Raw genomic sequence first — 16,374 nt, forward strand, 5'->3', positions numbered from 1 at the left:
AAGAATCTCTTACCCTTTGAGACAGCATGGAGGGGCCTGGAGAGTATTATGCTAAGTGAAATAATTCAGTAAGAGAAAGACAAGTATCACATGATCACACTCATATGTGGAATCTAACAAAATAAACTGATGAACAGAGTGGATCCAGAGACATGGAAGCATGAAACAGAGTGTGAAATCTCAGGGGGGAGGGTAGATGGGTGGGAGGTAATCAACCAAAGACCTTGTATGCATATATGCATGGCCCATGGACACAGACAATAGGGTGCTGAAGGCCTAGGGCAGGGGTGGGCTGGAGGGGGTCAGTGGGGGAAAAATGGGACAGATGTAATACTTTCAATAATAAAGAATTATTAAAAAACAAAATCAAAAACATACACTGGGTGGTATTAACAGCAGGTTAGGCACCACAGAAGAAAACATTAGTGAACCAGGAGGCATACAGCAAATATCCACAATGAAGGACAGAAAGAATGTTTTTAAAAAAAGAGCACAGCATCAGTGATCAGTGGGACAATATCAAACAATCAAGCTTAAGTGTAATTGGAGTCAAAAGGAGCAGTGATGGGGGGCCAGGGAACAAAAGTTATTTGAAGGTCCAGTCATGTATCACTTAATGTTGGGGATATGTTCTGCCAAATGAGTCATTAGGCAATTTCATTTTTGTACAAATATCATAGAGTACACTTACACAAACCGAGATGGTATGGCCTACTACACACCCCGTAACCCTAACCCTAACCCTAACCCCACACTGTATGGTATATAGAGCCTATTGCTCCTAAGGCTGCAAACCTGTACAGCACGTTACTGTACTACATATCTTAGGCAATTTGTAACAGAAAAAGAACTTTTGTGTAGCTAACTATATCTGAACATAGAAAAGGTACAGTAAAAGTACAGTATATAAAAGAAAGTGTGTGTGCACACATGCACACGTTGGGGAGTCAGGGGAGGGCTGTGGAGGGAGGTGCCTTTGGAGAGAGAGATGTCAGGAGGAAGAGGAAGGGAGAGCAGAGGTCAAAGGAGATCCAGAGAGATAAAGCTTGAGACAAGAAATAATAAAAGAGAGGAGAGGGAGGAACAGGTCTGGGAGGAAAGAGAGATAAAGAGAAACAGAGAGGCCCTGACAGTTTGGCTCAAACTGAAGGTTGAGGTTCGATTCCCGTCAAGGGCATGTACCTCAGTTGCAGGCTCAATCCCTGTTGTTTCTCTTTCTCCTCTCTTCCCCTCCCTTTTACTTTCTCTAAATATCAATAGAAAAAATATCCTTGGGAGAGGATTAACAAAAAAATAAAAGAGAAACAGAGGGAAAGAAAGTGAGATTGTGTGCACACACGCAAGCAGGTGCAAGGCAGTTGCACAGCACTGCTGAGCCTCCTCATCTATTTAAACCACCCCGATCTCGCAGTAAATTCAACATCATACCATCATACCCAACCTTTTTTTCCCAATATCGCAAACAAACTTTTTGCTTATAATCCATTATAATCTTATGGGACCACCATCGTATATGCGCCTTAGCCTGAAAAGTAAAGTTATTCATCCCTCACATATGATAACAAAATTTACAGAGGACATCTCTAGAATTTAGATATTAAGCATGTGTCCAGTTTCTCTTGAATTTTATTTTCACATTTCAGCTTTTTTTAAAAATATATTTTATTGATTTTTTTTACAGAGAGGAAGGGAGAGGGATAGAAAGCTAGAAACATCAATGAGAAAGAAACATCGATCAGCTGCCTCCTGCACACCCCCTACTGGGGATGTGCCCGCAACCAAGGCACATGCCCTTGACCGGAATCGAACCTGGGGCCCCTCAGTCCGCAGGCCGACGCTCTATCCACTGAGCCAAACTGGCTACGGCTCAGCTTCTTAATGTGTTTGTAGTTTTATGGTTTTACAGGACTTTAAGTTTGCACACACACACAAGAATACAGTACAATTTTTTAAAGAAGAGAAATTACTTTTATACTACTGTTTAATGTATTAACATCTTTAAAGATTATTTCAATGTGGGAAAAATATGTGAACAGAAGAAACAAATTATTTGCCTTTTCCACTGGTACTCCTACAAAGTTTTTTTTTTAAGTGGGGGAGAGGAGAATATGTATTACATACGGATGAATAAAGAATGACAGCAGAATTCTCATCAGAAACAATGCAAAACAATGGAATGACATCTTTAAAGTACTCAACAACAACAAAAAATACCAACCTGGAATTCTATATCCAGCAAAACATCTTTTAAAAATGAAGACAAAATAAAAATTTTTTTAAACAAAAAAAGCTGAGTGAAAAGATCACCAGGAGACCCATAGTACTAGAATACTAAAGGAAGTTCTTCAGACAGAGGGAAATCATACCAGATGGAAATTTAGATCTATACAAAAGAATAAAAGTGCCAGAAATGGTGAACATGTGGGTGAGTGTAAAATTTGTGTTTTCTTCATTTTAGTGCCATTAAAGGATAATTGACTGTTTAAAACAAAAATAGTGATGTATTATATAGTTATACAAGTACAATGTATGACAACAATAGCATAAAATATGGGATTGGGAGAGTGGAAGTATACTAAGATTCTGTACCTGTACCTGCAGTGGTATGATATTGTTTGAAAGTAGACTGATAAGTTAAAGATATATTGTGTAGACCTTAAAGCAACTTTAAAAAATAATAGTTATAAGTTAATAGTGGAAACAAAATGGATTCATAAAATATAGCAATTTATTCAAAAGGATGCAAGAAAGAGAAAAAGGAACAAAGAACAAATGGAATAGTATATAGGAAACAAAAATAAGATGGCAGACTTAAACCCAGTCATACTGATCATCATATGGAAATGACCAAACACCCTATTAAAGGCAGAGGTTGTCTGATTAGATAAAAAGGCAATATCCAACTATATGCTACCCATAAGAAACCTATCCTATATAATAAAAGGGTAATATGCAAATTGACCCTAACAGCAGAATGACTGGGAATGACTGGTCACTATGACACACACTGACCACCAGGGGGCAGACGCTCAATGCAGGAGCTGCCCCCTGGTGGCCAGTGCACTCCCACAGGGGGAGCTCTGCTCAGCCACAAGCCAGGCTGCCAGCTGCCAGCACAGCGGTGGTGGTGGGAGCCTCTCCTACCTCCTCAGCAGCGCTAAGGATGTCTGACTGCAGCTTAGGCCTGCTCCCTGCTGGCAAGTGGACATCCCAGGCTGCCAGAGGGATGTCTGACTGCCAGCTTAGGCCCGATCCCCCCCGGAAGTGGGCCTAAGCCAGCAGGTGGACATCCCCCAAGGGGTTCCAGACTGCGAGAGGGCACAGGCTGGGCTGAGGGACCCCCGAGTGCACAAATTTTTGTGCACTGGGCCTCTAGTTTTAAATATAAATACACAGAGAGGCAAAAAGAATAAGATATAGAATTATCAGGCAATAATTCAAAGAAAATTAGAGTGGCTATATTTATATTAAATGCAGTTTTTAGACAAGAAATATTAATGGGAGCAAAATTCATCAAGAGGACATAACAATTTAAAATTTACATGCATTGATTTACTGTATTGATATTGTACTCAAAAATAATAGAGATGTAAATTACATACATCAACAACTGAATTGAAAAGTGAAATAGATAATCCATAATTATAGATGGAGATTTCCTACTTCTCTCCCAATGGTAGAACAAATAGACAAATAGAATAGAAAATTATTAAGAATACAGAAGCCTTAAACAACAGTATCAACCAATTTGACTTGATATTTATATACTATTCTCAGCAACAGCAGAATATACATACTATTCAAGTGAACATGGAAGATTCACCAAGACAGTATTCCAGGCCATAAAACAAGTATCAATAAATGTAAAAGGACTGAAATCATACAAATCATAATCTCTCACCACAACAGAATTAATTTCAAAATCAATAACAGATATCTGAAAGATTTCCCACATATTTAGAAATTAAGCAACTTACTGCTGAATAACTCATGAATTAAAGAAATTGCAAGGGACATTAAAAATACATCATATCAAGATTCGTGGAATATGGCTACAGTAATATATATGGTGAAATCTTTACCATTAAAATGCTTATTTTAAGAGAAGAAAGAAAAGGTCTTCAATCAAAGAGCTAAGCTTTACCTTAAGAATAAAAAACAAGAAGACCCAATTAAACCAAGCAGCAGAAGGATGGAAATGCTAAAGAGCAGCGATCAATGAAATAGAAACAATAGAGAAAATCTGGTTCTCTTTTACTAGAGCTTTAAGAGGGTTTTTAAACCTACATAGTTTCATAATTTCTTGTGCATCTTAGTCAAACCTTTTTCCTAATATATAATAGGAATACTTTCATTCATAACATAATATGTTAAAAGAGTACACTTCTTTAGAGGACAGATTTAAAACCAAGTCAAAGAGAAATTGAAACCTGGTTGTGTGGAAATGTCAATATTAGTACCTACTTGGCTTTAAGGAATCACGGGTCAGAGATCACGTGGACTGGCCTGAGGCTGTTGTCTCTCAGTGTTCAGTTTAGTAACGTGTGTACAGACTGCCACTGAGCTGTGGATTGTGCCCTGGTTCTTACTGCATAATTAAGTGAATTAATTTATTTTCTTTTTCTATTACACCTCCATACTATGACTTTAGGAGATTGGCATTTTGAAGTATTGATTTACTGTATTGATATTGTACTACAAATTTATTCATCCAACTAATGAAACTAAACGTTCAATGTAGAAGTTTTTATGTTATGGCATTTGACATTTTAAAACTTTAACCATGATTCACTTTAGAGGTAAAGTTCTCATTAGAGCTCCTTTAACAACAACAAAAAAATTGCTTCTAAAACTTATTTTTAAAAGTCTAAATATTATGAGTTTTCTAATACTTTAAACACCCATATATTGAAATGCAACTGTTTTTGCATTGTTGGTTATATTTATGGTTATAGTATTTAATATACAATCTGTACCTTGTAATGTGATCAGAATAAATAAAAGGAATGCCTTGAGAACTTCCATTTTCCACTGCATGATTCCTGGGTTTCAGGCAGATGGCTGTGTGTCAGGGGCCACTCTTGTGTTTATGTTGGCACCAGAACCTAGGTGTTCTAGCACAGCGGTCGCCAGCCGGTGATCCGCGGATCACTGGTGGTCCGTCCGTGAGGTCCCAAAGGTTGGCGACCGCTGTTCTAGCAAGTGCACCACATTAACCCAGCTGTCATTTTAGAGATAGTTCTCCCTCACAGGAGAGGAATGGGGATAGGGATGGGAGGGGAGAGGCACATCCTTAGGAAGCCATAAGGAAATTTAAATGTAGAATTACAGTGAATGGGTTGTATGCTTGGAATTGATAATCATTTTTTCTGTACATGTTTACTTAAGGTACTGTTTGTACACCAATCCTATGTTCAGTACCCCCTCCCCACCTTTTGTTTCAGGGAATCCCTACACAGCTTTATATATTTGTTGCTAATGATCATAGCCAGTGTTAAGCATTCTCTTCTCATGGTTTAATAGTATAATCAAAATACTTTAACTGAAGTGGCAAAATTAGTACCAAAACTCTAAATTCCAAATCCGTTGGATCAAAATGAAGCCATCTTGGTGGGACTAAAATTGGATACTTAAAAGATACATTCCGATTGCCCTAAAGATACAACCGGAGACAGGGAAAGCGCCTTTCCTGCCCAGCTGTCTGCCTACCTACATTTCTTCCCTTTTGGGTTTGATCATCTGTTCTCCCTCTTCGTCGCCCAATACCATGCTGCAGAACTGACTCATCAGAGCCTCCGGAGTGAAGAGCGGCAGCCGAACTGCATTCCCACCCTCCCAGGCAAAATTCCGTTTCCCCTAATGTTCCTATCACCTCCAACCTGGTTTGATTTGCATTTGCAGCAGGCTTTGCAGGCAGTCTCCTTGGCCGTGTGTGTTCATGCTTATTTCTAGAGGTAGTGTTATGGAAGGGAGAACGAGAAGGACTGATTTTTCTCTTTCCACAGCATGCATTTCCTTTCCCCTGTTTCTGTTACTGACGTTCAAGCTGGAGATGTGAATGTCAGGAACATGAGGGGAAGCAGAAGCCAGGGTTTTGGTCGGTACAACAGCAGTTCCGGTTGAGAGTGGCTCCAGTGTTTACTAGGGTCAGTGCCCAGGAGGCACACACCCTTGGCCTGCGCCACGGGCCCCTCACTAGTCCACCCGTCTCCCTCCCTGTCTGTCCTTCTCGGCCCACTCCGGCCAGTGCCTTCTCTGTGACAGACTCGGGGTCCACTAATGAAGCTAGTCTTTCATCTCTATTTTTAAGGCGATTAACTTGAAAGGAGTCCTTCTTGGGTGAAAAGCAATCTCAGATGTCATGGTAACAAAGTTGTCTTTCCTCCGGTTGCAAAAGAGAAGAGGCTTTAAAACTCCTTGCTGTGCCCTTTGTTCATGAAGGTGTAATTCGTGCCAGGTGCTCTGTCACTGACGCACCAAAACCTTTGGAGGTGGCCTAGGAAAGAGGGCAGGGGCCAACTCACCAGGCTGCCTGGCTCTCAGGACCACCCCTGACCGCACTGATAATGTTTTATGCTGAAGCCGATGGCCTTTTGTATTACCTCACCAAAACACCCTCCCTAAAGAAATCCTTTTTCAGTAAATTGATCGAATGATATGTTTAAATACCTCTAAGGAAGATGTGGGAGGGTGTTTTGATGAGGTGCAACTTCTGATCTTTTAATTATTATATTTTGAATGCCAGTTACATTCTGATTTCGTCATTTTAAGACGGGTAATTAAAATGCAACCATGAGTAGTAAACAGAATTGTCGGCGGCGTCAGTGCCCTCGAGCCTGGTCTGCAGGGACAGCGCCTGCTTCCATGGTGCTGGACCGAGCAGGACAGCCCAGGGGCCCTTCTCCGTGTATGGTTTGTCCCGTCGATCTTTTTCTGAGTTGGTAAATGTGTGATGTAAACACCACTGATTCTGTGAGACTACATGCAGAATAAAATATTTAAAGCTCAAGTTTGGCACAATCACCCTTTTTATAAGAAAGTATTTGTCACTTTTTCTTTAATGCACTTGACACTGTCACAGTATGACTTAGTGTCCCTCAGGAAGGAAACTTGCTTCCAAGTCCAGCAGCCTGGCTCCAAATTTCTGGCACATTCCAGTTCCTGTTCCCCACTTTCCCCAACTCATTTGCTTAGTAACTGAACTGACGTGCTAATGCATGGAGACTAGGAACTTCCTTCCTTAGCTTTCTGGCCTCCAGACCCCCACACTCCTCCACAGCCATCCTCTTTCCTCTTACTCTTTTTTGAACTCAGAGAAGGAGAAAGTGATTTTCCTCTAATTCAAAGCTAATCCCTCTGCCCTGGATCCCATCTCCATTTGACACCTTCAGAAACCTTACTCTATGAGGTAGTTACTTCCTCTTTCCCAGAAATCTTCAACCAGCTATTCCCTTCCCTTCCATTTTTATTATCCATAAACACTTAAGTGATGACAAAGATTAAGAGGATATTGGCTAGGAATGCATTGTAGGTTTCTCCTTTTAAATACACTGCAGAAATGCTCTACTGACAGCTTCCCTCCCAGACCTGCTCCTCTATTCTTGTTCCTTCTGTTAATGCCATCACCTCTCGCCCTCTCCCGGTCACCAGCCTGAAACCCTAACGGTTAGCCCAGGTGCTTCCCATCTCCAAACCCTGTGGGTTCTGCCTCCCAAAAAACTCTTTATCCCTTTCCCATGATCACCACTGCCAAGTGCAGATCCATGTCATCTATTTCCTGGACCACTGCCATAGCATCCGACGCAGTCTGTCTTCTTCCAGCCTTTCCTTGACTGTGTTGCTCTCCTTAAAAATCATCAGTGGCCTTGCACTGCTCACTAGGCAGAGTATAGATCTGTGGGCATGGAAAAGGCCCTGTCTGCCTCCCATCTCCTGCCAGGCCAGTCATTTCCACCCCTGCCCTCCCTTGGAATTCTCCAAACCTATTGCTTCGCTCATGCTTTGTGCCTTTGATCTCCCAGCCTTTCCTGTGTGCCAACAGGGACACCCCGTGGGCCACCTGGCTGACCCTACTCAAGCCTGAGGAATGCCCCTCCCCCAGCTTCCCTCACACTTGGTAGGCGCTGTCAGTAGAGCATTCTTGCAGTGTATTTAAAGGGAGAAACCTACAACACATTCCTTGAGCCAATATCCTTTGTATCTTTGTATGTGTCATCACTTTAAGTGTTATGAGTAATAAAAATAATTACTGAAGTCTCTGTTTGGATGACCTCTAAGGAAATAAAAAAGAGAAAAAGGCTGCAATATTCAGTTTTTTTTGCTAATGCCATCCAGTCATGGAGCCATAGAGGTCACAAAACAAAATTTAAGAAATACGAATTTTAGATATAAAAATTCAAAAGAGAATTCAGGTAAACCCTATTGTACAAACAGATGTTTTGTAAGCTTCTAGTATTTTGGTGCTAATTTGTAGAACAGTTTCTTGGAGAGCTATGTAAGCAACTTTCCAAAAAAAAATTAAAAACAACAATAAAACCATCCCCAAATTGCTCAGGATGCCTTTATAAAAACTGTCCAAGAAGGAAGTGTGTAAGTAATTTTATAAAGATTGCTTTCTGAGATAATTGTATGATCATTTAATTAGAGGACACTGGGCCTGCTTGGACAGTTACACCCTTCAGGGGTGTAATACGAAGAAATGTGCCAAGATTTGCAAAATGCCACATTCACTACTTCTTCTGTGAAGGTGAGGAAGAGAATTAGTTCTATCATAACATCTCAGTGCTATTTGCAACAGCCCTTTATAAAGTAAGTACAGTGATCTACTCTGCTTTGTGCTCCCATTGTAACATTAAGACCTTAATCATGAGTTAACGGATAGGTACAGAAGTGGGGCTTCCAGTCCCTTCTTATTAACCTTACCAAGTTAGGTGAGACTGGACTACCCTGAGATCTGGCAACTGAGAAGCCAGTTTGCATCCCAAAGACTTTCCCTAAAAATAACCTCACAGGTCTATAGCTATTTATATAAGATTTATATAAGACTAGAGGCCCGAAGCGCGAAGATTCGTGCAAGAACGGGCCTTCCTTCCCCTGGCTGCCGGCACCGCCTTCGCTCCGGCCAGAACCACCTTTCCACCTTTGCTCTGGCCTGGAGCCCCCTTTCTGCCTTCCAACGCTGCCCAGAGGCTAGGCCCCAAGCAGCTGGGGCGGTGCAGAATGCCTGTGTCGTCACCATGGCAATGAGGCAAGCGTCCCAGCCCCTCGTGCCTGTGTATGCAAATTAACCTGCCATCTTTATTGGGTTGATTTGCATATGCACGCCTGATTGGCTGGTGGGTGTCGTGAAGGTATGGTCAATTTGCATCTTTCTCTTTTATTAGTGTAGATCAGGGGTCCTCAAACTACAGCCCGCGGGCCACATGCAAATATAAATATTGTATTTGTTCCCATTTTGTTTTTTTACTTCAAAATAAGATATGTGCAGTGTGCATAGGAATTTGTTCATAGTTTTTTTTTAAACTATAGTCTGGCCCTCCAACCGTCTGAGGGACAGTGAACTGGCCCCCTGTTTAAAAAGTTTGAGGACCCCTGGTGTAGATTCTCTAACCTTTTTTATGAGTCAGAGCTATCTATTTCACTCATTCTCCCCTGAGTGAAGCAGGATTGCATAGTTTATCTAGTTTCATTCACTCAGAGGAACATGGACCAACACAAGGACATCCCAGTCTATCTGAATGTTGATCTTGGACTCTGCTTCAGGAACTCCAGGAAATACTTTCAATTTGCAGACTCTGAGCATCATTAACAATCCAGAAGCAACTGTGTCTGCATTCCTGACACTTTCCCGTCAAAGACATAAAAGGGATTGTGCCTTCTTTCCAAAATCAACACGATGCTTAGTACTCAAGCTCACTTGGCAATAACCACAGTTACGAGCACATACCTGCTTGGAATGAACCCCAGGTTATCCATTGCAGCCATATATGGGTATTTTTCCAGGAGTAGTATCTTGAAATCTGGCATACCATATTTCATTGATTCTAATATGTACTTTTGTGTCATTTTAACACCTCTGAATTGGCATTTATCTTATAATCAGTGGCTTGTCATAATTTAATTGACATGGTTTTTCTAAGTGGAATATACAGGGTAGGGCAAAAGTAAATTTACAGTTGTGAGTATGCAAAACAGTTTATTGTATTATTTGTTAATTATTGTATTATTTTTCCATACAAACTGTAAACCAACTTTTGCCCTACCTCCATTTACTGTAAGTCTTATGTTCAGTAGCATCTTAAGTTTGAAGAAATGATAATATATATATCTCTCTTAAAAAGCATTGCCTTGGTTTCTAAGACCTATTTGATACATAAATAGAACAGCAGTAAAGATGACCATTTTCGCTGTGAATTTCATTATTTGCAATAGCTGTTTCAGCAGATATTTATGTTGGAATCAAATAGTCACACTCTGATATTCACGCTCTTGTATTACTGTTTTTCTGCAGGAAGAAATCATATATATAAGAAATTATCTCAAGTAAATGTAATTTGATACAGTTCAGTGGCTTCTTTGTTCCCTCTCCCTTTTTAAAAAATAAAAAACACACACACAAAACTTACTTCTTGAGTGTATTTTCAGCCAACATTTGCTCAGAAATCTTATCGTGTTACTGATAATCATTTTTTTCTATTCTCTAATGTTTGGGGTTTGGATTCATTACTTTCCTATTTGACCAATACTTTTTCACCTGAGTTAAGGTAGAATGGCTTCTCTTTCCTGTACATACTAGGTGTACCAGTTACTAATGCAGATTTTTTTCAATAAATAGAGTTACACATATGTTGATATATATGTGATTTGATATGTATGCTATTTTGTTGTATTGACAGTAAGTTTCAAAACTTCATATGTCAAATTTGCTGAAGTTGTTAGCATCATAGATACTTTTACGCTTAAAAATGTTGAATTTTGTGGCAAAAAAAGCATTTGCAGGAAGTTTTAATTCATTATTTTGAAGAAAAAGTTATCATATATTTCGGGAAGCTTATGGTGAACATGCTCCATCTCAAGATACTTGTGAACGCTAGTTTAAACGCTTTAAAAGTGATGATTTCAATGTGAAAGACAAAGAATGTCCAGGTCAACCGAAAAAGTTTGAAGACCAACAATTACAAGCATTATTGTATGAAGATGCATGTCAAACTCAAAAACAAATTGCAGAAAGATTAAACATTGCTCAGCAAACAATTTCCAATCGTTTACAAGCAATGGGAAAGATTTTAAATGAAGGAAAATGGGTGCCACATCAGCTGAACAAATGACAAATGGAAAATTGAAAAGTTATCAGTAAAATGTTGCTTCAATGGCACGGAAGAAAGTCTTTTTTAAAAAAATATATTTTATTGATTGTTTGCAGAGAGGAATAAAGAGGGATAGAGAGTTAGAAACATCGACGAGAGAGAAACATCGATCAGCTGCCTCCTGCACACTTCCCAATGGGTGTGTGCCTGCAAACAAGGTACATGCCCTTGACAGGAATCGAACCTGGGACCCTTGGGTCCTCAGGCCAATGCTCTATCTACTGAGCCAAACCGGTTAGGGCGAAAGAAAGTCTTTTTCCCATTGAATTGTGACTGGCGATGAAAGTGGATTTATTTTGAGAATCCCAAGTGCACAAAATCATGGGTTGATCCAGGTCAACCATCAACATCGACTGCAAGGCCAAATCGCTTTGGAAAGAAGACAATGCTCTGCTTTTGGTGGGATCAAGAAGGTGTGGAATATTATGCGCTTCTAAAACCAGGTGAAACCATTAATACTGATCACTACCAACAACAAATAATCAATTTGAATCACGCTTTGATCTTGAAATGACCAGAATGTGCCAGAAGACATGGCAAAGTAGTTTTGCTTCGTGATAACACACCATCACACACTTCAAAACCAGTTAAAGACACGTTAAAAGATCTTGCCTGGGAAGTATTAACCCACCCGCCGTATTCACCAGACCTTGCTCCTTCAGATTACCACTTGTTCTGATCGATGGCACACGCACTTTCTGAGCAGCACTTCAAAACGTACGAAGAAGTGGAAAATTGGGTCTCTGAATGGTTTGCCTCAAAACAAGAAAAGTTCTATTGGGACGGCATCCACAAATTACCTGAAAGATGGGGAAATGTGTAGCTAGCGATGGACATTACTTTGAATAAAGTACTTTTGATGTTTCTCTTGAAATTACCGTGTTTTCTTTGATTACAAAATCCGCATTATTAACTGGTAGTAAAAACCTATAGGTGTCAGCCCTGGAATCCTTTCTTTTTTGGTTCCTTCCTTAGGGATAAAGAACTCAAATGCAGTGTAACCTTTATGAGCTGGAATGATTATTGAGTAATTCCTGTGCTAAAACAGGGTTCCTGACTGACTGTAGTTCCTAAAATACATTCAGTCTCTTTTTAAGTATCAAATAATTTTGAACAGAAATTGGCACTTTATGATGATTCAGTCGTGACCAGTCACTGAGTATCACCTTCAACATCTGTGGCCCTAACTGTGGTCACAGGGGACAGAAGGTGGATCACCCGGCAAAACCCTTCCCAGGACTCAGACATGCTGTACATGGCTCCTCCCCCTCCTCCTGCATGCCACAGTGCTCAGAAAACGCCAGCATAACACGCAAATGAGGTTGCTCACTGTGAAGGGAACAGTTGCAAAACTCCAATGTAGAAATTATTTTCAAAAGTAAATTGCAGAATATTGTTGTGATTTACCACCATGTCTAAGACAAAGAGGAAAGAAGTTTTAACTGCTTGTCAGTTCGACTCAACTAAGGCTTTGCAGAATGTGACCATCTCATGCCTCTTTGGTACTAACTTTGGCTCGTATGTGTATCAGCTCTTTACAGGAAACAGCCTCCTCGCTCGCGTGTTTCCCTCTAGCCACTTTGTCGCTACTCTTTTCCAGGTCCACACGTTCCGAGGGCCACACTGGTGTGAGTACTGTGCCAACTTCATGTGGGGTCTCATTGCTCAGGGAGTGAAATGTGCAGGTAAGAGCTCTTCCCTCTCACTGTATTGAGTAAGGAGTTAGGAGGAAGGCGTTGAAGGAGATTTGCTGTTATGCACAATGGGCTAGATCAGTGATGGCGAACCTTTTGAGCTCGGCGTGTCAGCATTTTGAAAAACCCTAACTTAACTCTGGTGCCGTGTCACATATAGAAATTTTTTGATATTTGCAACCATAGTAAAACAAAGACTTATATTTTTGATATTTATTTTATATATTTAAATGCCATTTAACAAAGAAAAATCAACCAAAAAATGAGTTCGCGTGTCACCTCTGACACGCGTGTCAGAGGTTCGCCATTACTGGGCTAGATCCTGGTTTGCCCTTAACACACATGCAGTAGTCTGGATTTTCAGGCAGCCACTTAGGAAATTGATATTTTATCTGCCCTTAACTTGTACTTAATGAACAACAGACTAGGGATCTGGTATTAGTCCTTTAAAAAGAGAGAAGTCAGCTTGTTCAAAAAGTCTGATAAAAGGCGATATAAGTAAGGCAGTTATATTTAACTGTTGTCTTTGATGTTGCAGGAACTAAATTTATAAAAATGATTTTTTTAAAAACAGTACACAGGGACCTATGATTGTTGCCTTGGAAATGGAATTTTAAAGATAAGTTAAGCTGGATTGTCCTTACTAAATTTTTGTGAAATCGAGTTGAAGCTTTAGAAATCTGAATTTGTCTTCGAAGAGGGTTACTAAATTCTGAAAAACTACTTAGTCACTAGTATTTTGTGATATTTTAAAATGTTGAATATGCCAAATCTTTTTATAAAGCATAACCACAGTATTTTTAGATTTAAATTTAGAAACTTTTAAGATTTGCACATAAAGAAATAACCATGCTTTATGAAATAAGTGGTTATTCACATCATGTGAAATTCATTTGTGTATAACAACTATACAGAGTATTGGTCATTTATTCAAACTGCTCTAAATTCTGGCATAAGCTTAAAGATAACCACTTAAATTTTAACTACATAGTGTTTGGTCATATAAGTTTCTGCTATTTAAATTGTAAAACTGAAAACTGCCTTCTTACATGTCGTTTAGCATGAAGATTAACATTAGAAATGTATACTAAGACTAAAGTAGTTCAAAATTATAGCTATAATAATCTTGTCAAATCTATCACTGTAAAAACCCACATTTCTTTTGTGGCCTGATTTTTAATGGAATCTTTTATGTTATGTGCAGAAACTTCTAGGGTATGATTTTTCTTATTTCTAAATTGCATTTTCATTGAATAACAGGTGCAATATGTATTGCATGTGAATGTCCCAAATCACCCTCCTTTTAGTTATTATCACTAAGGCATGAGAAAGTCCCAGGCATCCATCACTAGCCAAATGCTTACAGGACCCGCCACAAGGAGGGAGAAGAAGGCCCACATGTTGACTTTGACCTGTGCAGAGGTGTGCACTAAGGAGGGGCTCAGCTCAATCCAGTCTAACTCCTCCCTCGTGCAAGAGGGTGCCAGCCCCAATGCAGGTCTCTGCCCAGAGAGTAAATAAAAATAATTATCATCCTGCCGTGGTTACCCACAGTCAGGACGAGGAAATACCATTGGGAAGGCTGTTTCTGAGCCTTGGAACTGGAGAGGAACACAGTGGAACAGAAAGTGTTGATGAAGTGACGGTGGTAAGAACATCGGCACTGCTGTGGTTTTTCAGAGGCAAATGGAATATTCTTTCCACCTGCTCAAGGAACGATGGTCTCCATAAGCCTGGATTGTCTTTATGACACAGCCTTGACCAGCGGAGACTCTGCAACAGTTTCCTAAACACTATGACTGTCACTAACTTCATAAGCTCTTTTACTAGCGTGTGCATCCTTTACGTTTTGAAAGGGTGAAGGCCATTGCATGAGAATTCTGAGTCAGCTGTTAGAAGAGAATAGGTACAACACATGAATAATCCTCAGCAATAGGCTACGTTCCCAAATCATGTTTGAAAGAAATGTTTGGAACACCTAGGATAGTAATAATATGAAAAAAAGGAGAAAGAAAATGAGCCACTCCATCCCACAGCCACCTGCATTAATAGCCCTCACCTCTTGTCATGAGTCAAGGGGCAGGAATTGAAAGAAAAGCCTTGAGGAGATTTTTCATTTTATGTTACATCTTGTGCTTAAAAGCGTTAGTCTATGTGATTTGGACCATATTGATGTGTAATATACGAACAAGTCAGCTCGTTTTTTAAAATGGGGATGGTTGGGATTTCAGTTAGTTCTGATTTCCATGACAACTAATTACATTTGGATTGATAGTGGGATTCTTAGATATAAAGTGGCTAATCCTGACCTTTGAGCCATCACTTTATTTGAAACAGAATGCACAGAATTAAGAATTTAAAGAGCCGGAGAGAAGTAACTGGTAGGCTGAACAGTGGCTCCCCAAAGATTTCTTCTTCCTAATCCTCAGAACCTGTGAAAATGTTACCTTTTATGGCTAAAGGGACTCTGATGAAGTTAAGGATTTTGAGATGGTAGAGTGTCAGGATTGTCAGGTGGGCCCAGTGTAACCATTATACGAGGGAGGCAGAAGAGGCAGAGAAAGCTGTAAGGACAGAAGCAGAGATCAGAGGGAGATGAGCCACGCTCTGGTTTGGCTGGAGGAAGGGGGCTGGAGCCAAGGAATGCAGGCCTGGAGAAGCTGGAAAAGGCAAAGGAAAAACAGACTCCCCGAGAGCTTCCAGAAGGAGCACGGCCCGCCAGCACCTTGCTCCCAGCCCTGGTGTCGTAACCTCCAGAACTGTCAGAGGAGAAACGCATGCTAACCCACCAAGTGTGTGGTGATTTGTTGCAGCAGCAATAGGAAACGAATGCACTAGCTACCGCACATTAAAGATACCACTTCCAAAGAAAAACGGCAGCTTACTGCCTGTCGGAAAAGAGATGTATTTATTGCTTTTGATCCCTAAGACAGCCTGCTTCGTTCTGATTTCTTTTTTTAAACTCGACCAAGGTATACTTGTCAGGAATTTTTTTTAAATAGGTTTTTATTGATTTCAGAGAGAGAGAGAGAGATAGAAAGATCAATGATGAAAGAGAATCATTGATTGGCTGCCTCCTGCACACCCCACCCTGGAGATGGAGCCTGCAACCCAGGCATGTGTCCTGACTGGGACTCAAACCGTGACCTCCTGGTTCATATGTTGACACAACCACTGAGCCATGCTGGCCAGGCAAGGACTTTTTTAAAGGAGTGTTGGCCAAAAGCAGTGATTTTGTATCTCACCAGCACCCTCTTTTTTTTTCTTTTTTTTTTAAACAACATCATATAAAATGTTGGGTGGTGGTGCAATCA

General features: G+C 40.2%; 1 protein-coding gene across 2 annotated transcripts in view; it reads left to right on the forward strand.

The window, feature by feature from the left end:
* CHN1 (chimerin 1) overlaps positions 1-16,374 on the forward strand; it is a 73,902-nt gene that overhangs the window by 36,304 nt on the left and 21,224 nt on the right. For both annotated transcript variants that reach the window (XM_014467919.2, XM_023744705.1), the window contains one exon: positions 12,967-13,051. In XM_014467919.2, coding sequence (XP_014323405.1) covers positions 12,967-13,051 — 85 coding nt within the window. The remainder of the gene's footprint in view (positions 1-12,966; positions 13,052-16,374) is intronic.

Source organism: Myotis lucifugus, unplaced genomic scaffold, assembly GCF_000147115.1.
Source record: "Myotis lucifugus unplaced genomic scaffold, Myoluc2.0 scaffold_5, whole genome shotgun sequence".
Lineage (NCBI taxonomy): Eukaryota > Metazoa > Chordata > Mammalia > Chiroptera > Vespertilionidae > Myotis > Myotis lucifugus.